The sequence below is a fragment of the Mobula hypostoma genome, chromosome 8 (genome assembly GCF_963921235.1).
Source record: "Mobula hypostoma chromosome 8, sMobHyp1.1, whole genome shotgun sequence".
In the NCBI taxonomy this organism is placed as follows: Eukaryota; Metazoa; Chordata; class Chondrichthyes; order Myliobatiformes; family Myliobatidae; genus Mobula; species Mobula hypostoma.
In genome coordinates, this window is record NC_086104.1 from 156,767,640 (window position 1) to 156,792,632 (window position 24,993).

General features: G+C 46.5%; 1 protein-coding gene across 1 annotated transcript in view; it reads left to right on the forward strand.

Annotated features, from left to right (window-relative positions):
• Window positions 1-24,993, forward strand: part of LOC134351109 (metal transporter CNNM4-like) — a 64,895-nt gene that overhangs the window by 27,879 nt on the left and 12,023 nt on the right. The window contains exons 2-7 of the mRNA XM_063057197.1: window positions 4,513-4,656; window positions 7,054-7,191; window positions 16,919-17,088; window positions 18,654-18,750; window positions 20,666-20,728; window positions 24,697-24,863. Of these exons, the coding sequence (XP_062913267.1) occupies window positions 4,513-4,656; window positions 7,054-7,191; window positions 16,919-17,088; window positions 18,654-18,750; window positions 20,666-20,728; window positions 24,697-24,863 (779 nt within the window). The remainder of the gene's footprint in view (window positions 1-4,512; window positions 4,657-7,053; window positions 7,192-16,918; window positions 17,089-18,653; window positions 18,751-20,665; window positions 20,729-24,696; window positions 24,864-24,993) is intronic.

Sequence of the window (24,993 nt, forward strand, 5' to 3'; positions counted from 1 at the left end):
TTGTATAAGCCAACCCCTTTTGTAGAGGTTTTGGATCAGGAAGGGAAGTTTTGGATTAGGTTCCCAATGGTAAAGAATCCCTGTAAAATGTAACCCCTGTGAAGCCATTTAGCGCCCATAGTAATCTCGTTAAAACATAACACGGGATGGTGGGATCAGTACATGTACTCAGTATTGAGTTTGCGACCACCATGTACAAAAGATTAAAACGAATGCAATATGATGCTGAAGGTGGTTGATTTTGCTAAAGGAATGAATAATTATGCAGCTGCTAAGAAGTTTAGTGTAAACGAGAAACAAGTGAGAGAGTGGAGAAAGGCAGAGGACACGCTGAGGGAAATGCCAAAGACGAAATGTGCAAACCGCGGGAAAACATGCCAGTGGCCAGAACTGGAAGAAAAGGTTTTAGAGTGGGTGAATCACCGGTGATCGTCTAGGTACATTGTTACCAGAGAAATGATTTGAGTTCAAGCATTGAAATGGGTCAAAAAACACCGTGAGGTCAGCGAAAATTTCAACGCTACACGAAGTTGGTGCACTCGATTTGTGAATAGACATGATCTGGTGTTGAGACAAAAAACAAAGATTGCTCAGAAGTTGCCGAGCGACCTTGAGAATAATATTACGGCCTTCCAATCATTTGTAATCAAGCATCGAAAGGCACATTCTTACCCACTCTCACTGATTGGTAACACGGACGAGACACCAATGTTCTTTGATTTTGCTGGCAACCGCACTGTCAATCAGAAGGGGGAGAAAACAGTCCTTGTCAAAACAACTGGACATGAGAAGCAACATTTTACTGTCATGTTAACGTGTATGGCTGATGGGACCAAACTACCACTGATGGTTATTTTTGAGAGGAAAACATTCCCAAAGAAAGAATAATTCACGCGGGGTGTTGTTGTTTACGATCAAGAACGCGGCTGGATGGACGAAACGGGTTGCTTGAAGTGGGTTTAAAGAGGTGTGGCGCCGACGTCCCGAAGGTTTCAGGAAAAGTCGCTACTTGTCTGGGACATGTTCAAAGCGCACTTGTCAGGTGAGACAAAAGCAGCATTGAAAGCTAAAAATACGGACATTGCAGTCATCCCCGGTGGTTTGACGTCCGTGCTCCAGTCACTAGATGTGATTTTAAACAAACCATTCAAAGAATTCATGCGTTGACAGTGGAACGAATGGATGATGCCTGGAAATCAGTCATTCACTCCAGTGGGAAATATGACGGCCGCATCTCTAACTACAGTTTGCGAGTGGGTAGCGCAGTCGTGGGAGGAAATGAACGCTGAGTGCTTTGTGAAGGCCTTCAAGAAGTGCAGCATCAGCAATGCTTTGGATGGTACTGAAGATCACTTGCTTTGGGAAGAAGATGATGGAGATTTGGCAGCCAGTAAAGCTGCAAATGACAATGTCGAAGCAGAAATTAACAATCCTTACGATGATATGGTGACTGCCGAAGAATGGGACACGATTTTTGGAGAATCAGATAATGAAGAGTGTGAGAGTTTCAATCTCTGAATGTTTGACGACAACAGTGTGTACGTAAATTGAGAAACAGAATGTGTTTTGTAGATTTTTTTCCTTTTGTGTAGATTTCATAAGCGTTCGTATTTTCTTTTGTATTTGACTCAAAAACAGCCAATAAATACGACCTGTCTTCCGTGTATTTGTTTTTCCAAAGTTGGCACCCTCTGTATAAGCCGACCCCCTAATTTTAGGGCCAAATTCCCGGCTTATACACTGGAATTTACGGTACTCTCTTCTCACTGCTGCCATCGGGAAGAAGGTACAGGGGTCACAGGACTCACACCAAGTTCAGGAACAGTCATTAGCCTTCAACCATCAGACCTTTGAACCAAAGGGGATAATTTCACTCAACTTCACTTGCCCCATCATTGAAATGTTCTCACAACCAATAGATTCACTTTCCAGGACTCTTCATTTCGCGTTCTGAATACTTATTGCCTGCTTATCCGTCTATCCATCCACTATTTTTGTCTTCTGCATTCTAGTTGAATGCCCAAGTTGGGCGGTCTTTCATTGATTCTGTTATAGTTATTATTCTATAAATTTATTGAGTATGCCCACAAGAAAATGAACCTCAGGGGTTTATATAGTGACATATATGTACTTTGAACTTTTTATTGAAGGCCAATGCACCACACACCACCTTAACCACGCTGTTGATTTGCGTAGCAATGTTGAGGGATCTGTGGATATAGTCCCCAAGATCCCTCTGTTCCTCTACGCTGCTAAGAAGCCTGTATTCCCATTGGCCACAATCTGGAGGAGAGTTTCAATGGTAACAATTTAAAATATTTTGGGGCTGCAGAGAAGATGCAGGAGGATGAAAGGGAATGGATAGTTTTATCAGTGAGACGGCAATCCTATCCCTTTATGGGGACAGTGCAGACTAGCATTCTATCAGTACGCTCAAGGAATTTCAAACAGACCAATCCCACCTCTACCCATCATGTGCGGGGATCCATAAATTTAAATCCCCACAGTCTTCTCCATTTCCCATCCCTTTTTCCCTTTTTCACCTTATCTCCTTGCCTGCTCATTGCCTCCCTCTGGTGCTCCTCTCTGCTTCCCCCCCCCCCTTCATTCTTCCATGGCCTTCTGTCTCTTTCACCAATCAACATTTGAGCTGTTTACTTCATCCCTTCCTCCTCTAGGTTTCACCTATCACCTGGTGGCTCTCTCTCTCTTCTCTCCCCCCCCCCCCCACCTTTTAAATCTACTCTTCATCCTTTTTCTTTCTCCAGTCCTGCTGAAGGGTTTCAGCCCGGAACGTCGTCTGTGGGCGTGCATGGGAGTAAAGAACGCAGCTTGTTTTGCTGTTGTTGCTTTGGCACTTGTGTTCGTGTTGTTTTGCCGAGCGTCGTGGCGTACTGTGTTGATGTCCTCGAAGCTGCGGAGGCTAGTGGCCATGTTGGAGCTGGCTGAGATTACAAACCTCTGCAGCTTTTTCCAGTCCTGTGCCATTGTCGTCATCATTATGTGCTGTGTCGTATGACATAGGCGATCATGATCTTTTCATGACCATGGTTGTCCTTGACAAATTCTACAGAAGTGGTTTGCCATTACCTTCTTCTGGGCAGTGTCTTTACAAGACAGGTGACCCCAACCATTATCAATACTCTTCAGAGATTGTCTGCCTGGCGTCAGCGGTCGCATAACCAGGACTTGTGATGTACACCAGCTGCTCATATGACCATCCGCTACCTGCCCCCTTGGCTTCACGCGACCCTGATCGGGGGGGGGGGCTAAGCAGGTGCTACACCTTGCCCGAGGGTGATCTGCAGGCTAGCAGAGGGAAGGAGCGCCTTACACCTCCTTTGGTAGAGATATATCTCTGCCCCATCACCTTCTGCAGTGGCCCCTCTATACTAGGTAGTGATACAACCATTCGAATGCTCTCCACATACAGAGTGCTCTAGGACAGATAGTGTCATATATCTATGATAAATTAAACTCCCAGAATTATATACCCACATCAGGAATGAAAGCCTGGGATAGGGACATATCTGAATTGGGACAAGACTTGGACTGGGATGTGATTTGGGATAATGCTGCCGGTGCTTCGAGAAACCCAAATCATCGGTATGTACACTTGAAATTTTGTCATAGAGCATATTTAACACCGAGAATTAGACATCAAATGGGACTGGTTCCTGACCCTTATTGCTCATTTTGCCCCCACAGAACAGTGGGCTCTTTTGTACATGTTGTATGGGAATATCCAGGGGTTTTTGGTTTGTGGGGAAGGGTTATCAGTACTCTTACAGAACTAACAGGGGTACAATTACCAATGGACCCCGCTGTACATCTTCTAAATGATGACTCCCACCTTTCCCTTATGGAAAAAAACACGCAAAGTCTGGCTGGCAGGCCTGACTGCAGCTGAGAAGATTGTAGTCCAACGTTGGAAACCTCCCCATGATATTTCAAATACTCACTGGCTTCAGAGCTTTTTGGACATTCCTTACCTGGAACTTTCATCAGCAAGAGTAAATGATGCACGACCAAACACAATCTTAATGTGGACAAATTTGATATCTAACTTAAAAGATCTTTTGTTAAAATAGGAATGCTTTGTCTGTGTATGCACTACTATTCAGTTGACTGGTGGAGGGGAGAGAGATGGGGGGGGAAGAGAGGGGTTGGAGGGGGATGATGAAGGTTGTGGGGTGGCTGGGTTAAACAGTCAAAATGTAATTGGCAATTGGTTGTATTGAATGTAATTTGTTGGTGTTGCAATAAAAAATTAGTAACAAAAAAGGAATGCTCTCCACAGTGTATCTGTAGAAATTAGTAGGTTAATTAGTTACATGGGTGTAATAGGGTGATGGAGCTCGTTGGGCTGGAAGGCCGTGTTACTGTGCTATATTTCTTAATAAACAAATTTAACTTGATGGTTGTTAGTTTAATGTAGTTTGTTAGTACATTCTTTATTCATTTTGATGTGTTCTTTTGACGCCAAAATGTGGTTATTTCTGACACTCTCAGGTAAATCACACCTGGCGATTGTACAGAAGGTGAATAGTGAAGGTGAAGGAGATCCCTTCTACGAGGTGCTGGGACTTGTCACGCTGGAGGACGTCATTGAAGAAATCATCAAATCGGAGATTCTTGACGAATCAGATTTGTACAGTGAGTTACTTTGACACCTGAGAGAGTATCAACAGGAGGAAGGTAGATAGCTCTGACATTCCTCTTGTCCTGCACCTACCACCCTACCAGCCTCTGCATCCAGCAGATAATTCCCGAAACTTCTGCCACCTCCAATGGGATCCCACCACCAAGCACATCTTTCCCTCTCCCCCCACACACACACTTTCTGCTTTCCACAGGGATTGCTCCCCACATGACTTCCTTGTCCAGTCGTTCCCTCTCCACTGATCTCCCTCCTAGCACCTATCCCTGCAAGCTGAAAAAGTGCTACACCTGCTCGTACACCTCCTTCCTCACTTCCATTCAGGGCCTTAAACAGTCCTTCCAGGTGAGGTGCCGGATGAAATGCGATGATCTTTGGGGTAACTGCAAAGTCTATGTCTTTGCTATCGCCTAGCTCACACTTGTGCTCGGTAGCCAGTGCACTTTTTTTTGGGTGGGGAGGGGGTTACAGTTGCCTTGCTGTCGCTTACGAGCGGGAGGGGGAAACTGGGGGGGGGTGGACTTTGGGTTTCTTATGTTTAACCGTCATTCATTCTTCTGTTTTCGTGGATGTTTTGCGAAGGAAAGGCATTTCAAGATGTGTATTGTATACATTTCTCTGACATTAAATTAAACCTTTACAGATGGCTGTGGAGGCTAAGTCATTGGGTATATTTAAAATAGCGTTCGGTGAATTCATGATTTATCAGGGTGTCAAAGTTACAGGGAGAAGGAAGGAGAATAGGATTGAGAGGGATAATAAATAGCTATGATGGAGATGAGTGGTCTGATTCTGCTCCTATGTCTTATGGTCTTTGTGTGGAATAGAGTTGTGAGAGACTGCAGACACTGGAGTCTGGATCAGCAGACAATTTTCTGGAGGAACAATAGGCTGAGCAGCATCTGTAGGTAGGGAAAGGACTGTCAACGTTCTGGATTGAAACCCTGCATCAGGACTGGTGGGGAGACAGTGCTGGTAGGTGATTGGTGGAGTGAGGAGGTGAGAGACAGCCAGTGGGTGATTGGTGGAGTGAGGATGCGTGATGAGACTGCCAGTGGGTGATTGGTGGAGTGAGGAGGTGAGAGACAGAGCCAGTGGGTGATTGGTGGAGTGCGGAGGTGAGAGACAGAGCCAGTGGGTGATTGGTGGAGTGAGGAGGCGAGAGACGGTGGGTGATTGGTGGAGTGAGGAGGTGAGAGACAGCCAGTGGGTGATTGGTGGAGTGAGGATGCGTGATGAGACTGCCAGTGGGTGATTGGTGGAGTGAGGAGGTGAGAGACAGAGCCAGTGGGTGATTGGTGGAGTGCGGAGGTGAGAGACAGAGCCAGTGGGTGATTGGTGGAGTGAGGAGGCGAGAGACGGTGGGTGATTGGTGGAGTGAGGAGGCGAGAGACAGAGCCAGTGGGTGATTGGTGGAGTGAGGAGGTGAGAGACAATCATGGGTGATTGGTGGAGTGAGGTGGCGTGATGAGACCGCCAGTCGGTGATAGATGGAGTGATGAGTTGTGAGACAGGGCTAAAACCCCATCCTATTACGGCAATCTTTGGATTGCCAATGGTAGAACATGGATCTTTATCTTCTTCAGCCTCTCGAATGATAGCTTTTGTTACTTTAATGGCGAGAAGATCTATTTTGTTGAACTGGAAGGAAATTAATCCTCCAACTACATTCCAATGGTTTTCTACAACCATATTAAGTTTAAATTTAGAAAAAATTAGAAGTGATATTTTTGACCCTTCGGTTACATTTGAAGATACCTGGAAACCTTTTATGCAACATTTTCATATGATGTAATCTGACCTTTCCGAATCTTTTTTCTAAAATTATATAATGAGAGGAGCGGAGTTAGCGACATTATGGATCTTGTCTGATACAAGTTGTTGGTCTAGCCCTGTTTTGCCTTTTTTTTTGTTTTTTTTTTCTTTTTTTCTTTTGGGTTTTTTTTGGTTTATATTTTTTTTCTTTTTATTTCTTTGGTAATGTTTAATCTCATTTTGAGTTTGGAAGTTTTTTATTTCTATGTTACTTAAAATTCATTTTATATATGCTGATGCACATTTTTCCAATCTCTTTGTACCAACTGTGTTATTGAGTTTATAATTTTGAAAAATTAATAAAAAGATTTAAAAAGAAAAAAGAAAGAGACAGGGCTGGTAGGTATTTCACTAACACGAGAAATCTGCAGATGCTGGAAATCCAAACCAACACGCACAAAATGCTGGAGGAACTCAGCAGGTCAGGCAGCATCAGTGGAAAATAGTAAACAGTTGAAGTTTAGGGCTGAGACCGTAAGAAGGGATTGGTGGACCAATGATAGGTGGAGGAGGATAGATGTAGGATGTGGAATAATTAGGAGCAGGTATGTTTAAAATAATTTCTGTGTCTTTTTCAGCTGACAATCGAAGTAAAAAGAAAGCTGTTCATTATGGCAAGAAAAGGGACTACTCGGCCTTCAAGCCAGATGTTAATGAGGTGCAAATTAAGGTCTCCCCTCAGCTGCTGCTCGCTGCTCACCGCTTCTTGTCCACAGGTGAGAGGTTGCTTCCTTGTGCCGAGGTTCTGCTTTCTGGTTATTGTGCAATCAAGTGTGAATAAAACCCTGCCTTTCTCTTTCCCTACAAGCTCTCTCTCATTCTCTGGATGACGGTTCCCACTGTGGCTCACTGATGCCAGCTCAGGGTCTAGGTATTGCTCCCAAGGCCCAAAATGTCTGTACCTAACTGAGAAGATTAGGGTGAGCCATCACCTTTAACCACTGTGTTTCTTCTGGTGAAAGTACTTACACCATGCTGTTGGAGAGGGATTTGTAGGATTTGAATGAAGGGCTGATGAACGTCCTAGTTGGTATTGTCTACAGCTCGGTGGGGAGACTTGCAGGGTCTGGTATTTCTATCTGCCTATTTCTCTGGGCTGGTAGAGAGGTGCAGACGGTGTTATCTAAGTGAGTATCTGCAGTGCGTAGTGTAGGTGGCATGCACTGCGTCAGTAGTCTACTGATAGTTTAGGATGGTATGTGAGATCCTCTGATTCATCTTTCCCTTCTCCCAGTTCCTCTGCCTTTGTCATATCTGCTCTGATGATGAGAATAGGTGTGGCACAACAGTGTAACGCTACACAGTGATCAGTGTCACCTTCTTGTCAGTTTGAAATGGTCTGGCCATTCTCCTCTGACCTCTCCCATTAACAAGCCTTTTTTTCTTGCCACCGTTCTCTCTAAACCATAGAGACAGTTGTGCTTGAAAATCCCAGGAGATCAGTTTCTGAGATACTCAAACCATCCTATCTAGCACCAACAATTATTCCACACTCAAAGTCCTACGAGAGGAAACATCCCCTCCACATCCACTCTATGAAAGCCTTTCAACTTATGATAGGTTTCAATAAGATCCCCCATCATTCTTCTAAGTTCCAGTGAGTACAGGCCCAAATCCATCAAACGCTTCTCATAGGATAACCCTTTCTTTCTTGTGATGGTCCTGTGAACCCTCTCCAATGTCAGCACATCATTTCTTAGATATGGAGCCCAAAGCTGCCCGCAATACTCCAAGTGAGGCCTCACCACTGCCTTATAAAGCCTCAGCATTACATCCTTGCTTATATATTCAGACCACTGAGTGGATATCAGGGAGCTGGGAGCCAGACTCCTGCCAGGAATGACTTCATTTCCAATGTCAGACGTTCAGCCGCTGGCTCTGAAAAGCTCATTGTGTTGGGTGGCACTGTGTTGGTTAGACAGATGGGTTCAGAGAACTCAGTCAGCCACAAGTCAAGACTTAATTACAGGGATCCAGGTAATTACACATCTCGTCTGTCTCTAGCTGTGGGGAAAAAATAGCACAATTGTTGGCGAGTGACTTAGCTTGTAGCTTCTGTCATTTGAAGATTTTGTTAAAAACAAGTTGGCCCTTTTTTTGTGTATGCTGTCACGTTTCCTCTGAGCTGTACATTTGCTGACACCAGAGTGGCATTTTGAGAATGGCACAGGTTGGTGAAATTTGCCAATGACACAACTGTTGGCAGAATCCCAGATGGCGACCAGGTGTGACAATTGGTCAACTGGTTGAGTGGTTTAACAACAATAACAACCTTGCACTCTACGTCGGTAAGACCAAGCAATTGATTGTGGGCTTCAGGAAGGAGAAGTCGAGGGAATGCACACCAGTCCTCATCGTGGGATCAGTGGAAAGAGTGAGTGGTTTCAAGTTCCTGGGTATCAACATGTCTGATGATCTCCCCTGGATCCAACATATTGATGCAATTGCGAAGAAGGCTTGACAGTGGCTATATTTCATTTGGAGTTTGAGGAGATTTGATATGGTCACCAATAACTGGCAAATTTCTACAGATGTCCCATGGAGAGCATTGTGACTGGTTGCATCACCATCTGGATTGGAAAAGATTTGCAGAGGGTTGTAAACTCAGCCAGCTCCATCATGGGCACAAGCCTCCCCAGCATTGAGGAAACCTTCAAAAGACAATGCCTCAAAAAGGTAGCATCCATCATTATTGCAGCTTAATGTGAAGAAGACTAAGGAGCTGGTAGTAGACCTGAGGAGAGCTAAGGTACTGGTGACCTCTGTTTCCATCCAGGGGGTCAGTGTGGACATGGTGGAGGATTGCAAATACCTGGGGATACGTACTGACAATAAACTGGACTGGTCAAAGAACACTGAGGCTGTCTACAAGAAGGGTCAGAGCCGTCTCTATTTCCTGAGGAGACTGAGGTCCTTTAACATCTGCCGGACGATGCTGAGGATGTTCTACGAGTCTGTGGTGGCCAGTGCTATCATGTTTGCTGTTGTGTGCTGGGGCAGCAGGCTGAGGGTAGCAGACACCAACAGAATCAACAAACTCATTCGTAAGGCCAGTGATGTTGTGGGGATGGAACTGGACTCTCTGACGGTGGTGTCTGAAAAGAGGATGCTGTCTAAGTTGCATGCCATCTTGGACAATGTCTCCCATCCTCTACATAATGTACTGGTTGGGCACAGGAGTACATTCGGCCAGAGACTCATTCCACCGAGATGCAACACAGAGCGTCATAGGAAGTCATTCCTGCCTGTGGCCATCAAACTTTACAACTCCTCCCTTGGAGGGTCAGGCACCCTGAGCCGATAGGCTGGTCCTGGACTTATTTCGTAATTTACATATTACTATTTAACTATTTATGGTTTTATTACTATTTATTATTTATGGTGCAACTGTAACGAAAACCAAATTCCCCCGGGATCAATAAAGTATGACTATGACTATGACCACCTACCACACAGGACATACCCTCTTCTGTTAACTTAATTTCCCCTCCCTCTCCCTTCCCTTTTTCCATTCCCTTTTCTGGCTTTCCTCTTGCCCCTTTTCTCCTTACCTGCCTGTCACCTCCCTCTGGTGCCCCTCCTCCTTCCCTACTATGGTCCGCTCTCCTCTCCTATCAGATTCCTCCTTCAACTCATTACCTCTTCCACCGATCCCCTCCCAGCTTCTCACTTCATTCCCCCCTCCCACCCACCCACCTTCTCCCTCACCTATCACCCGCCTGCTTGTATTCTTCCCTTACTAACACCTTCTTGCTTCTGCCCACTTCCTTTTCAGTCCTGATGAAGTGTCTCGGACTGAAATGTTGACTGTTTATTCCCCTCCATAGATGCCTGACCTGCTGACTTCCTCCAGCGTTCTGTGTGTGTTACTCTGCTTGGGGCTGGCAGGCATTTCTGCTGCAGAATCCACTTCCTCTCCAGAAGCTGGAAGTTGTGTGGGGATCGAGGCTTTGTTACCAGTATCATTAAGTTTCCATGCAGAGCCTGGCTTCTCTGTGCGATTGCTGCTGTACTTAATATAAACTGGGAAATTATCAGCTGGTGAGCCTGACATCAGTTGTGGGTAAATTATTTCAAGGTATTCCAAGGGACTGGATATGTGCAATAAGTATTTGGATTGACAAGGCTAATCAACATGGTTTTGTGTGTGTGGTAGATAGTCATAGTCATACTTTATCGATCCCGGGGGAAATTGGTTTTCGTTACAGTTGCACCATAAATAATAAATAGTAATAGATCCATAAATAGTTAAATTGTCCCGTGTGGGACAAACCAATTTAGCCCAATATACGGGATGTCCCGACAAATACAGGACAGTTGGCAACCCTATGTTCAAGTTCAACAGTGTGTGACAGGGAATGAGGAAAGGTGCAGCTGACTCATACCGTTTCCTCACAGCCCGGTAGCACATGGTTTGCGGCCCGGTGGTTGGGGACCGCTGACCTACGGGAACGACATCAATAATGTTGAAAGAGTAGAGAGAAAATTTACAAATATGGTGCCAACATTTGAGGACCTGAGTAAGCTGGGTCTTTATTCCCTGGAGTGTAGAAGAAAGAGGGGAGATTTTCTAGAGGTATACAAAATTGTGGGTGTCGGGGTGGAGATATGTCCCCACCAAAGGAGGTGTAAGATGCTCCTTCCCTCCACTAGCCTGCAGGTCACCCTTGGGCAAGGTGTAGCACCTGCTTAGCCCCCGATCAGGGTCACGTGAAGCCACGAGAGCAGCTGGTGCCTATCACAAGTCCTGGTTATGTGACCACTGATGCCAAGAAGACAATCTCTGAAGAATATTGACAATGGTTAGGGTCACCGTCTTGTAAAGACTCTGCCCAGAATAAGGCAATGGCAAACTACTGCTGTAGAAATTTTACTAAAAACAATCATGGTCATGGAAAGACCGCGATCACCTAGGTCACCACTTAACAAACAAATGATTTAAAGTTGAGGGGTATAGATAGAGTAAATACAAGCAGGCTTTTTTTCCCTGAGTTCGTTTGAGCCTGGAACTCGAGGCCATAGGTTAAGAATGAAAGGTGAAGTATTTAAGGGGAATCTGAGGGGGAATGTCACTCAGAGGGTGGTTAGAGTGTGGAATGAGCTGTCAGCATAAGTAATAAATGCAGATTCAATTGTAAATGTATGGAAACTTGGCTTGTTGCTGGCCCTGCTAACAGCCACGGGACCCGGTGATGAGAAGGCCTCCTTTCATAAGCAGTAGGCATCCAGGGTCGGTATGATTTGGGATTCAACCGAACAGGAACGTTATGATGTTCCGATTAATGAAACCTCGATTTGAACAAATGCTGCGTAAGTACTGCCCATATACAATTGTTGGTCGGCAAGGAATAACGAATAGTACACTGCATGAAATTATTAAAAATATTTTTATAAATTTCAGCTTTATTGCACAGTTAGTAGGAAAAAGAAACGGGAAATAAAACGGTCCATTACAGTTTAATGCAGTCCAAATGTGCACATGAAGTTGGATCTCATGCTGGAGTTGTCTTTAACTCGCATGCTGAACCCACCCACGGTCTGCGTGAAAGCACACACCACTTCCCGAGTGTCACTTGAAATCCATCTCAAACAAATGAGCAGTCCCTTCGGAGCATTGGCCCTTCCTCCTTGGAGTCATTCATCTGCACAAAGCACCTTGGGCAACAGGGATGCTCCTTCTAAAGAAATCCTCAACCTTCTTCCTTCCTGTCCTCTCCGCCGCTCCCACCAAAAAAAACTCTGAAACTCTGTCTCAAATCTCTCTCTCTGCCCCTCTCTCTCGAACTTTCTCCCGATTCCACCATCCTGATTGGCTGACACAACATTCCTAAGCTGAACATCATAGCCCGTTATCTTTTAGCCAAAACAAAGCCTTCTAAAAATAGAACACACTGCTTTTACAGAACTGATATAATGAAATACCTACAGCACTGCAGTAAAAATTTTAACCAGAGCTTTACAGAACATTAAGAGAATTTTGGTACAAGGATGGAGGGGTTTGGAGTAATACGACCATGCCATGCAAAAGGGTCAAGATGGGGAGAAAGGCTTGTTTTCTGTGCGGTGGTTCTCTAACACTGCAAGCTAAACAGGGCCGGTCTTCCTACAACTGATCAGCCCCGGTAGAAACTCGTGGGCGTAGATATTAGGGTGCCACAGTCGCATAGCGGTTAGTGCAACACCTTTACAGGTCGGGGCTTTCTGGAGGGCGGATATCGTAACCAGCGCCCAACTGTGAGGAGTTTTGATGTTCTCCCTGTGACCGTGTGGGTTTCCTTGCACAGTCCAAAGGATATATTGGTTAGTAGATTAATTGGTCGTTGTCAATTGTTTGTGATTAAATGGTCACAGACAGCCACGAAACAAAGAAAACCATGGAACCCGTTCAAAGCAAAGGATCAACCCCCAAAGTGCAAAAAAAAAGAACAAATCATGTAAACGGCAAAAAACACGGAGTACCACCAAAGTCATCGGGAGTCCAGCCATGTTCAGTTCAGTCTAACACTGCATGATCTGTTATCTGCAGACTGCAGAGCCGATCTGCCCCGATCAAAATTGCACAAAATAGCAACAAAAAAGAGTGGCAGGGCGAAGGGAGGAAGATGGGGTTGAGAGGGATAATAGATCGGCCATGATGGAATGGCAGAGCAGACAATGGGCTGAATGGCCTCATTCTACTCCTATGTCATATGGTCTTGTTGTCCTGTTCGGCTTTTGAGTCCAGTCTTGTGGCCGCAATGACTCGGCACCAAGTTTGGGTGCAATCACTTTGTTTATACACTATATCAGATAGTCGCAGGAGTGGAAACCAAGCACAACAGAGAAGGTGTATGGAGGATGTGGGTCAGGATGATGGTGTTGGGATTTGATCATCAAGGGTATTGTTCCTTGTGCCTACCCCACGTTCTTTTTTCTCTCCTCAACGGGCCCGATTTGTCACTCCTGCACTGTAAGTTGCCAGTGTGTACCATTACTAATATAGTGGGCCAATGGTTTAGTGGCATCAGCACCGGACTTCAAGGCGTGTGGTCCTGGGTTCGAATCCAGCTGGCTCCTTGTACACTTTCCATCCGGGCTATGTTGAGTGTTGAGCTGGCAACCCGGCCTCATTAAAAAACAGAGAAAACGCTAAAGAACTGGCAAGGTTACTGCCCGATGCGCCACACCGCGTGGAGAGGAACAACAACAATGGCAACCATTACTCACACGACTCACTAAAAACATTTGGTCACACTACTCTGTTTTCTTGCTATGCACATAGAGCATTTTCCACTCTTTGACCAGTTTGTGATCTTGTCTATATATTAAAAAAAAATTAGACATTTGTAAACACTGCCCAGCGACAGGGGTGGTGGGACTGAGGTGTGAGATGAATCCCAGACAGCCTGTCTCCTATGGAAAAGCCATTCTAGTGACTGGGGTGCATGAGTTCCATCCTATCACCTCTCCCAAGAGAGGTGAACCCCAATACCTGTGGGTAGTTAGGTGGAGATCCAGTTCTATCCTGGACACACTCCAAGGCAACATACTGAAGGGTATGGACATGGGGCGCAGAGCTGCCTGCGGTGGGGTTGTTCTTGTGAGCCTGTATACTTTGTGTACTGAGTGTTATATACCCAGTGACCAGGCAGCTCAACACACAAAATGCCGGAGGAACTCAGCAGGCCAGGCAGCATCTATGGAGAAGAGTTAACAATCAACGTTTTGGGCCAAGACCCTTCAACAGGTCTGGAAAGGAAGGGGAGAAGTCAGATTAAGAAGATGGGGGTCGGGGGGAGAGGAGGAAGAAGTACAACGTGGCAGATGAAAGGTGAAACTGGGAGGGGGAGGGGGTGAAGTGAAGAGCTGGGAAGTTGATTGGTGAAAGAGATGGAAGAGCTGGAGAAGGGGGAATCTGATAGGAGAGGACAGAAGGCCATGGAAAAGGGAGGAGGAGGAGGAGCATTGGAGGGAGGTGATGGGCAGGTAAAGAGATGAGGTGAGAGAGGGAAACGGGAATGGGGAGTGGTGAGGGGGGGGTAACTACGGAAAGGTCGAGGAAATTGATGATCATGCCATCGGGTTGGAGGCTACTCAGATGGAATTTCAGGTGTTGCTCCTCCAGCCTGAGTTTGGCCTCATCGCAGCAGTAGAAGAGGTCGTGGACTGTCATGTTGGAATGGGAAGTAGAATTGAATTGGGCTTTTCTGTTCGATCCTGCTTTTTCTGGCGGACAGAGTGTAGGCACTTGGTGAAGCGGTCTCCCAATCTACGTCGGGTCTCACTGATATGCAGGAGGCCACACCAGGAGCACTGGATACAGTAGATGACCCCAACAGGCTCATAGGTGAAGTATCGCCTCACCTGGAAGGACTGCTTGGGGTGCAATGGTGGTGAGGGAGGAGGTGTAGGGATAGGTGTGGCACTTGTTCCGCTTGCAAGGATAAGTACCGGGAGGGGAGATAAGTGGGGAAGAACAAATGGGCATGGGAGTCGTGTAGGGACCGACCCATCCCTGTGAAAAACAAAGTGGCGGGGGAGGGGGGAGATGTGCTTGGTGGGGGATGACATTAGAGATTGCAGAAGTTACAGAGAATTATGTGCTGGACACGGATGCTAGTGGGGTGGTAGGTGAGGACAAGAGGAATCCTGTCCCTGGTGGAGTGGCAGGAGGATAGGTGAGGGCAGGTGTGTGCAAAATGGAAGATATATGGGTCAGGGCAGTGTTGATCGTGGAGGAAAGAAATCCCCTTTGAAGAAGGAGGACATCTCATTAGATCTGGAATGAAAAGCCTCATCCTGAGAGCAGATGCAGTCGGTGCAGATGGAGGAACTGAGTGAAGGGGATGGTGTTTTTGCAGGTGACAGGATGGGAAGAGGTATAGCCCAGGTAGCTGTGAAAATCAGTGGGTTTATAAAGGATATCCATTGATAAACCATCTCCAGAGATGCAGAGAGATTGAGAAAAGGGAAGGTGGTGTCGGAAATGGACCGGGTAAATTTGAGGGCAGGGAGGAAGCTGGAGGTAAAGTTGATGAAGTCGATGAGCTCAGCGTGGGTGCAGGAAGCAGCACCCATGCAGTTGCCGATGTATCGTAGGAAGATTTGGGGAGTGATACCAGTGTCGGCTTGGAACATAGTGTTCCTCGAGGCTGATAAAAAGCCAGGCTTATGAGTGCCCATGGCTACACCTTCGGTTTGAAGGGAATGGGAGGAGCCAAAGAAGAAATCTGCTCTCAGGGTGGAGCTTTTCATTCCAGATCTAATGAGATGTTCTCCTTCAGAGAAAGGGGCTTTTCTTCCTCCACTATCAATGCTGTCCTCACCCACATCTCTTCCATTTCGTGCACATCCACCCTCATCCCATCCTCCCTCCACCCCTCCAGAGATAGGCTTCCTCTTGTCTTTCCCTAACATCCCACTAGCCTCCATGTCCAACACTAATTTACCATAATTTCTGCCATGTCCATTGGGAACCCACCACCAAGCACATCCTCTCTTCCCCCCCCATTTCTGCTTTCCACAGGGATCACTGCCTCCTCTGCGACTCCCTTATCGTTAGATCCCTCCCACTGATCTCCCTCCTGGCGCTTATCCTTGCAAGCGGAACCAGTGCTACACCTCCTCCCTCATTATCATTCAGGGCCCCAGACGATCCGTCCCGATGAGGCGACACTTCACCTGTGAGTCTGCTTGGGTCACCTACTGTGTCAGGTGCTCCCGGTGTGGCTTTCTGTATATCGGCGAGACCCGGCGTAGATTGGGAGGCTGCTTCGCCAAGCACTTACACTCCCATCAGCCAGGAAAAACAGGATCTCCCGGTGGCCATCCATTTTAATTCCACTTCCCATTCCCGTTCCGATATGTCAGTCTGTGGCCTCCTCCACTGCTGCAATGAGGCATACTTGAGTTGGAGAAGCAACACCATTTTTTCCGTCTGGGTAGCCTCCAACTTGATGGCATGAACATCGATTTCTCAATCTTCTGATAATGCCCCCGTCCCCTCATTATTCCCTATTCCTATTTCCCTCTCTCACCTCATCTCCTTACCTGCCCATCACCTCCCTCTGGTGCTTCTCCCCTTTCCCTTTCTTCCATGGTTTTCTACCCTCTCTGATCAGATTCCCCCTTCTCTGGCCCTTTATCTCTTTCAACTATCAACTTACCAGCTCTTTACTTCATTCCCTGCCCCTCTCCTGATTCCACCAGTCACCTGCCACCTTGTACTTCTTCCTCTCCTCCCCCCCACCTTCTCGTCTTTCTTCCCAGTCCTGATGAATGGTTTCGGCCCGAAACGTGGACTATACTCTTTTCGCAGATGCTGCCTGGCCTGCTGAGTTCCTCCAGCGTTGTGTGTGCGTGTGTTGCTTGGATTTCCAGCACAGCATCTGCAAATTTTCTTGTGTTTGTGGCAGTATGCTCAGATGGTTTCCGGCAACTGACCTCTCCCATTCTCCTCTGCAGAGGTCAGTCACTTCAGTGCTGCACATTTTTCAGAGAAGATCCTCCTCCGCCTCCTTAAGCATCCTGACGTCATCAGTGAGATTAAGTTTGACGAGGACAACAAGTACAGTCCAGACCACTATCTCTACATTCGAGGTAGACCAGTTGACTACTTCGTGCTTATTTTACAGGTAAGACTCACTTTCTACAAATTTCTCCCAATTCGCGATCTACTGTGGTCAACTTGTGTGTTCACTTGTCCTAGACAAATGATGCATTTCACAGTCTGTTTCTGTGTACATTATGTCTTGTAACTTCAAAACATTAAACTAATTCAAAGGAAAACGAGAGAGCTGAGAGATGCGAGTCTTAGCTTGTGTTTACTTTGAGCAGGGCATGTATGTGTCATAAAAGTTGCTGGTGAACGCAGCAGGCCAGGCAGCATCTCTAGGAAGAGGTGCAGTCGACGTTTCTGCACCTCTTCCTAGAGATGCTGCCTGACCTGCTGAGTTCACCAGCAACTTTTGTGTGTGTTGCTTGAATTTCCAGCATCTGCAGAATTCCTGTTGTTTATGTATGTATCATGTCATGTCGTTTTAAATTCACAATTTTTTCATATAACCATTAGGAATTATATGAACTAGAAAGAATGCTTAAATCAAAACGTATTTACAAGATTACTCAAATACTGCATTACTGAAATATTAAATACACAACATACATGTTTAAGACCAAAAGATGTAGGAGCAGAATTAAGCCATTTGGCCCATTGAGTTTGCTCCGTCATTTCAAAATGGCTGATCCATTTTTCCCCTCAGCCCCAATCTCCTGTCTTTTCCTGTATCGCTTCATGCCCTGACTTATCAAAAATCTATCAACCTCTGCCGTAAATATACCCAGTGGCTTGGCCTCCACACACACTTGCGGCAATGAATTCCACAGATGCGCCACACTCTGAAGAAATTCCTTTAGAACAGGGATGAGGAGGGGTGTCCCTCTAATCAGAGATGGTGACTTCTGGTCCTAGACTTTTCCTTTACTACCCTTGCCGTGCATTGCGAACAAAGCTAGGCAGGGAGTTGAACACCTTCCCCACCATCACCCGAGCTGGAAGCTTTTTTTTTTCAGGGTTTTTAATGAGATAACTTTGTGAAACTGCAGAAGGTTGAGGAAACCCCATACAGGGCCAGAGCCGTCAAACGTTCTTCAGACACTAACCCTTTCACTCCCGGGATCATTCTCGTGAATCTCCTCTGGAACTTCTCCAAGGACTCTTGGATATAGAGGCCAAAACTGCTCACAGTACCCCAAACGTGGTCTGACCCCATGTCTTATAAAGCATCAGCATTACATCCTTGCTTTTATATTCTAACTAGTCCTCCTCCCAGAGGGAGGGCAGGGATCACTACTAACCCCTTATCCCAGAGCTAAGTGCTGGCTTTGAGGTCTTCATCTTCACAGGCCTTTAGTCTCCGTTAGCTTCTTTTAAGATGTTTCTTAAAGCGATCATTTTTATCGAGATTCTGGCCAACTCTTACGTAACTCCACATCAAATGTTACTTGATCGCTCTCCTTCCATTAAAGGCATCATTTCACGGTTGTGGTTACCACAGACTTTAATCATTCTCTCAACTCCCCCCAATGCCAGCACTTTTATTTTGGACCCATGACGCCGAATGGCATTGGGTCAAAAGTGTACAGGGTGTAGAATGAATTATGCAGTCTATGTCCCACTTAACTCATTCTTGCCTCACAGGGCAAAGTGGAGACGGAGGCTGGAAAGGAAGACATGAAGTTTGAGACTGGTCCTTTCTCCTACTACGGCATCATGGCTCTCGGCAGTTCACTTGTGGGTAAGAATTTTCCCTTTTTCAATGTGTTAATACTTTACTGAAAGCCGACCTCCTATTGGGAATACGTATGAAGTATTAATAGTTCTGTGAGCTCATTACACGATTCTGTGAGAAGGCCTGTCGATGGGTAAAGTTGGTTCTCTGCTATCTCGCAAAGATCAAGGATCTACTTTATTCGCTGTATACATTTGCATGTGTTTCGAATTTGCTGTGGTGTGTTGGTCAGAATGCAACAAAAACACAATAACAGTGAGCAATGATACAGAATAAAGACTTATTTAAAAAAAAGTATGTTAAAGTTTAAAGTACAAATATGGAATAAAATATGCATAAAACGTTTCCAATGTAAACAGTATTACAAAAAGTGGCTTAAAGTGTTTACGGTGCAGTGGCTGAGGTAATAAGAGGGGGTGGAGGTGGGGGGGGGGGCTAACTAGGGCTGATGAGATTAACTGCCTGGGGGAAGAAGCTACTGAGATGGTGTGAAGTTTTTGTTTTAATAGCCCTGTCGCACTTTGCAGAAGGGAGCTTTTGGAAAAGGCAGGTTGCAGGGTGGGTTGTGTCCATAGTGATTTTCCTGGAGACACGAGGCCTGCTGTGACTGGGGACTGCAGCCAATGACCTGACGGTTCACTGTAGTTTTTGTACATTGTGAGAGGATGCTGCATCAAACCAGACAGTGGTGGCTGATGTGACGATGCTCTCTGGCAGAGTAGGATTGTGCTAAGATGTTCTGGGGAAGGTGGAATTGTACCAACTGCTGCAGGAAGTGCATCTTCTGTTTGTTAATGAATTTTGCTAATTAACGCTCAAGCTGAGCACTGAATTGTTCACGCAAACATCAGGAATTCTGCAGATGCTGGAAATTCAAGCAACACACATCAAAGTTGCTGGTGAACGCAGCAGGCCAGGCAGCATCTCTAGGAAGAGGTACAGTCGACGTTTCAGGCCGAGACCCTTCGTCAGGACTGTACAGTCGACGTTTCAGGCCGAGACCCTTCGTCAGGACTGTACAGTTGACGTTTCAGGCCGAGACCCTTCATCAGGACTGTACAGTCGACGTTTCAGGCCGAGTCCTGACGAAGGGTCTCGGCCTGAAACGTCGACTGTACCTCTTCCTAGAGATGCTGCCTGGCCTGCTGCGTTCACCAGCAACTTTGATGTATGTTGACTGAATTGTTCAGTTGGCTCCAGTTATTTGGTGGGGGGGGGGGGCAGGGGGATGAATTTTGTCTCCTGCTTATTCCAAGACTCGGTCAGCTGTATTTTTCTCCTGAATACCAGTGCAGAAGACAAAAGCAAAATACTGAAGATGCTGGAATTATGGGTGGGTGGGAGCAGCAGAAAATTTTCAAAGAACTTGCCAGGCTGGGCCCTGTCTGTGGAGGAAAATGTTCTGGGACGACAGCCTTTCACAAGAATAAGTGAAAGTTTAAAGACAAGTGTATTTTAAATAGGGCACCACAGTAGCACAGAAAGAGCGGGGTTCAACTCCCGCTGCCCTCTGTAAGGTGTTCGTGGCCGGGTTTCCTCCCTCATTCCCAAGGTGCAAGTGGTGAGCGTGTTAAGTTGGCGCTGGAAGTGCCGCAACCCTGGCGGGCTGCCTAGCGCGGTCCCCTCTGGTTTGACCTTGTGCAAATGGCGCCGTTACAACATACACGCTGACAAATAAAGCTGATCCTCTTTTCTTTCTTGCTGAATTGGAGAGAGTGGCAAGGGCGGAAAGGAACAAAGAGCGACTGTGATGGGATAAAAGACAGAGATTGAATGAGACAGTAGGTGCAGTGCTGACTGAGGGTTTGGAGGTGTGATCTGCCTGGAGAGGGTGTAGACAGTGGACACTGAAGGCTTACCCTCTCTTGTTCTCTGTACTTTAATCTTGTTCTCTCTCTGTTGCTCCATCTCCGCCTCCCAGCTCCCGTCTGCAGACTCCGCACGTGCAGTCTCAAAACAGCTTCCCTAATTCCTTGGTTCCAAGGTAAATCACGCATGGTCTGCACGGTTTTTATCCTCCGTTCCCCTAGCGACCCTTTTTTTTGTGCAAAGAGGCTTTTGGTTTGAAGGGACTTTGAGCCTCTCTAACAAGCATGTCACTCCTTTCCCTGCCTTTTGAAGCTGCCTGCTGGGTCTGGGGAGTGTGGAATTTGGGATAAACTTCAGTCGCTCACCAGCTAGACAAGGGACTGAGTTCAAGAGCTATGAGGTAATTTTGCAACTCTATAAAACTCTGGTCAGACCACACTTGGAGTTTTGTGTCCAGTTCCAGTCGCTTCATTTTAGAAAGAACATTGACACCTTGGAGAGGGTGCAGAGGAGATTTACCAGGATGCTGTCTTGATTTGAGAACATGTCTTATGAGGATAGGTTGAGTGGCCTCTGCTTTTTCTCTTTGGAGTGAAGGAAGGTGAGAGGTGACTTGATAGATGTACAAGATAAGAGACACAGATAGAGTGAACAACCTGTGACTTTTTCCCAACACGGAAGTGGCTAATACCAAGGGGCATTTTTTAAATGGCTAGAGAAAAGTATGGGGGGGATGTCAGAGGTCCTTTAATCCTATTTTGGAATAAATTATAAAGGGGTGTTAGAGGTAGGTTTTATACTCTTGAGTGGTGGGTGTGTGGAGTACCCTGCCAGGGTGGTGGTAGAAACAGATACAATAGGGGCATTTAAGATCTGCTTAGATGGATGAAAGGGAAATGGAGGACTGAGTGGGAGAGTGGGGTGAGATTGATTGTGGAGTAGGTTACAACATTGAGGGGCTTGTGCAGTGCTGGTCTGTGAGATTGGGACATTGGAACTGCAGTTTGAGGCAAATGTTCAGTGCTGTATGGTGGAGGTAGATGCAGTTGCGGTCACACCTACAGCTGTTTGGCCCAAATCCCTCTGAAGCAGCTGTTCCCAACCTGAGGTCCACAGAACCCCTTAGTCAATGGTAGGGGTCCCTTGCTCGAAACCTTTCCATTCCATGTCCCTCTCCAAATGATTTTTTAAAAAAAGTTGTTACAGTCCCTGCCCCAATTAGTTCCTCTGGCAGTTTGTTCCACACATTGACCATCCTTTGCTTTTTAAAAAAAAAGTTGCCTCTCATGTTACTGTTAAATCTGCCCCCACCCCCTTATCTTCAGTGGTTCTATTTAACATCAGAGAATGCAGTCTGGGATTCTTGTTCATCACAGACATCCACGAAAACAGAAGAGTACCCCAAAGAATGAGTGACAGTAAAAACGCTAGAAACCCCAAAGCCCCCCTCACCCCTATGCACAAGCAATGAGCCTCCCCTCCCCTCCCCCACTTCAGCAAACTAAATCATCAGCACTCTCCACCCACCAAGCAAGCAATAGCAAAGTCCCCAAGAAAGACCATGATCTGCAGTACAACAAAAAAATCATTCACCTGACAATTCGACATGCCATAGGCATCTGTCTCTCTGTCTCTCTGTCTCTCTGTCTCTCTGTCTCTCTGTCTCTCTGTCTCTCTGTCTCTCTGTCTCTCTGTCTCTCTGTCTCTCTGTCTCTCTGTCTCTCTGTCCCTCTGTCCCTCTGTCCCTCTGTCTCTCTGTCTCTGTCCCTCTATCTCTCTGTCTCTCTGTCTCTCTCTGCCTCGATCTCTCTCTCATACGTATAAATGACAGAGGTGCCCCCCCCCCACTTTCTTAGCAAGAGGGGAGACCAACAAACAACTCACTGATTACCGTGTAAAAGTTAGCTGTCTCACTTTTTCCCCCAAGTTCTCCGACTGGAGAATTGGCATAAATTCTCCCCCGCTAACAACAGTGCGCTCGCGGTTTGCCGCGTACAGAGCCCCCGACAGCTGATCCGCTGTTTTCAATGTTCCATTTTCTCCCGCATTGCTTCAGATGGTGGCACCAGCATAGAATCGGCTAATCCCCAGGGCTGCCGCAAAGCCTGGAACCCCAAATGTTGTGTCCTTGGGATATCGAAAAATGGCCACGAAGAACCGAAGTTTGAGTGTAACGTTAGGTCGGGGTGTTCAACAGAACCCCCTCCACCTTGAAAAGGAAAAAGAGACTTTAAAGGTAGAAATTGATCTGTTTCCACAGATGAGTTTGAAGGAGTCGCTGCGGAGTGCCATCGTAGCTCCGCCCCTTAAACCTAGTCCCTCTAGTTCCTGATTCCCCAACCCTGGGGAACAAAAGACTGGGCCTCGTTGGACCTCAGAATAACAATCAGGCTTAATGTTGCTGGCCTATGTCGTGAGGTTTGTTAACTTTATAGCAACAGTACAAAGAAATACATGGAGATGATACTGTCTGGAATGTTCTTTGGAAGTCAAGAAGGAGGTGCAAATCTTGTGGTTCTTGCACCACGTGCTCCCAATACAGCAGGGCCAAAAAATGACTGCTGGGAGAAAAGTCAGTAAGACTTTTTGTTTGATTCAAGTAAGTATTTAAGTACTTTTAATTGTTATGTTGGCAATGGAATGTATTACGACATCTGCTGGCTGCCCCCTGCACAACCTGGGTGTATGTTGGTTGTTAACACAAACAATGCATTTCACTGTACGCTATGAAGTACATGGGATAAATAAATCTGAATTTGGTGTTTTTCTGGTTTTATTTAATTATTAACATCACGTGCCGAGTGGTTTTGATTTTTGTCACGATTCTTGTCACCCACAATTTTAAATGGCAGGTTTTGGTCTGAGTGGAGCCTCGCTAGCCGTCAGAGATGGTCTGTCAGTGCACGTGTCCACTTGCACCAGGAGAAGGTTAACTCCTGAGCAATGCCTCCTGGCAGATCCAGCATGCTGGGGTTCTGGGGTGCAGGTCTCCATGCGGGGAGGTCGGGAGCTAGAGCAGCCTCGGCAGAGGCTTTTCTCACAGACACTTAAGTCCAGTGATTCCAACCATCCCATCAATATCCGCTTTCACGAACGCCTCATCCCGTTGTAGTCGTAGTACAGAGCGAGCATCGCAGTAGCATAGCAGTCTGTGTAACGGTATTGCAATGATCGGGGTTCAACACCTGCTACTGACTGTAAGGAGTTTGTACGTTCTCCTCGTGACTGTGTGGGTTTCCTCCGGGTGCTCTGGTTTCCTCCCACGTTCCAAAGACATAACGGTTAGGGTTAGTTGTGGGCACACTGTGTTTCTAAGATTAAAGATTGGCTATATTTATCATGTGTGAGTGAGGCCTCTGTTGGTCAGGGTTAACCGAACGGTCCTAGATGTCTAGATGGAGAGTAAAATGGAGAGCAAGCTGTTGCCCATGTAGCAAGCTCCCCCTCTCCACACATCTGATGAACCCAAAGGTACGGCAGAGACCGATAGTTTGGTTCCAGCAGCATCGCAGGCATCGCTGGTCAGGACTGAACTCAGCGTAGGATGTTCGTAGGAACTCCAGGTCCAGATTTTTCCCTCTTGGTTTACGCCAAGGCAGATGAGGTTTGAGATCAGAGTTTTCCTTCTAGGTGAGCTGCCAGCCACGGCTGACGAGCTCCATCTGTCCGAAAATGCCACGTACCTCAAAATGTATAGTGAAATGTGTTGCCTGTGTCAAGGGTTGTGCTGGAGGCAGCTCGCAAGTGTCACCATACATCCAGCACCGACGTAGCATGCCCACAACTCGCTGATCCTAACTGATACCTCCTTGCAACGTCGGAGGAAACCAGAGCACCTGCAGGAAGCCCAGGCAGTTATTGGGAAGACGTACAAACTCCACACGGACAGGGGTGCGAATTGAACTCTGATCTTGTAGTGGAGGGTTATGGCACTGTAAAGTGTTACTCCAGCAACACTCCTGTGCTGGAAGCACGGTGACACTTGCTGCTTGTCCCAAGCACACGTTCAGGCTGTGTGGTCATTGATGCAAACGATGCAGTTCACTGTATATTTCGGCATAGATGTATATTTCGGCATAGATGTGACAAATAAAGCTAATTTTTATCTTTTAACCTGATACATCCAGTCTCTTCCCTTTTTAGAGACCCGCTCATCGTCTCGCAACAGTGAGTTGAATCGTTCTATGTCGTTACATCAGACTGAGCGCTCGGAGTCGTCGGGGTCCATTGTGCCAAGCTCCATGGGTGGTTCAATACATTATGTTCCGGATTTCTCTGTCAGGGCAATAACAGACCTGCAGTTTATGAAGGTGAGCAAGCATGCGGTGCATTTGACCCACTGCTGGAACCTTCTGTTTGTGAGAGCATCCATTTTATCACACTCCCCTCTCCTTCCCCCCATGATTGCTTTAATGTAATCAGAAGGACTTGTCCAGATCA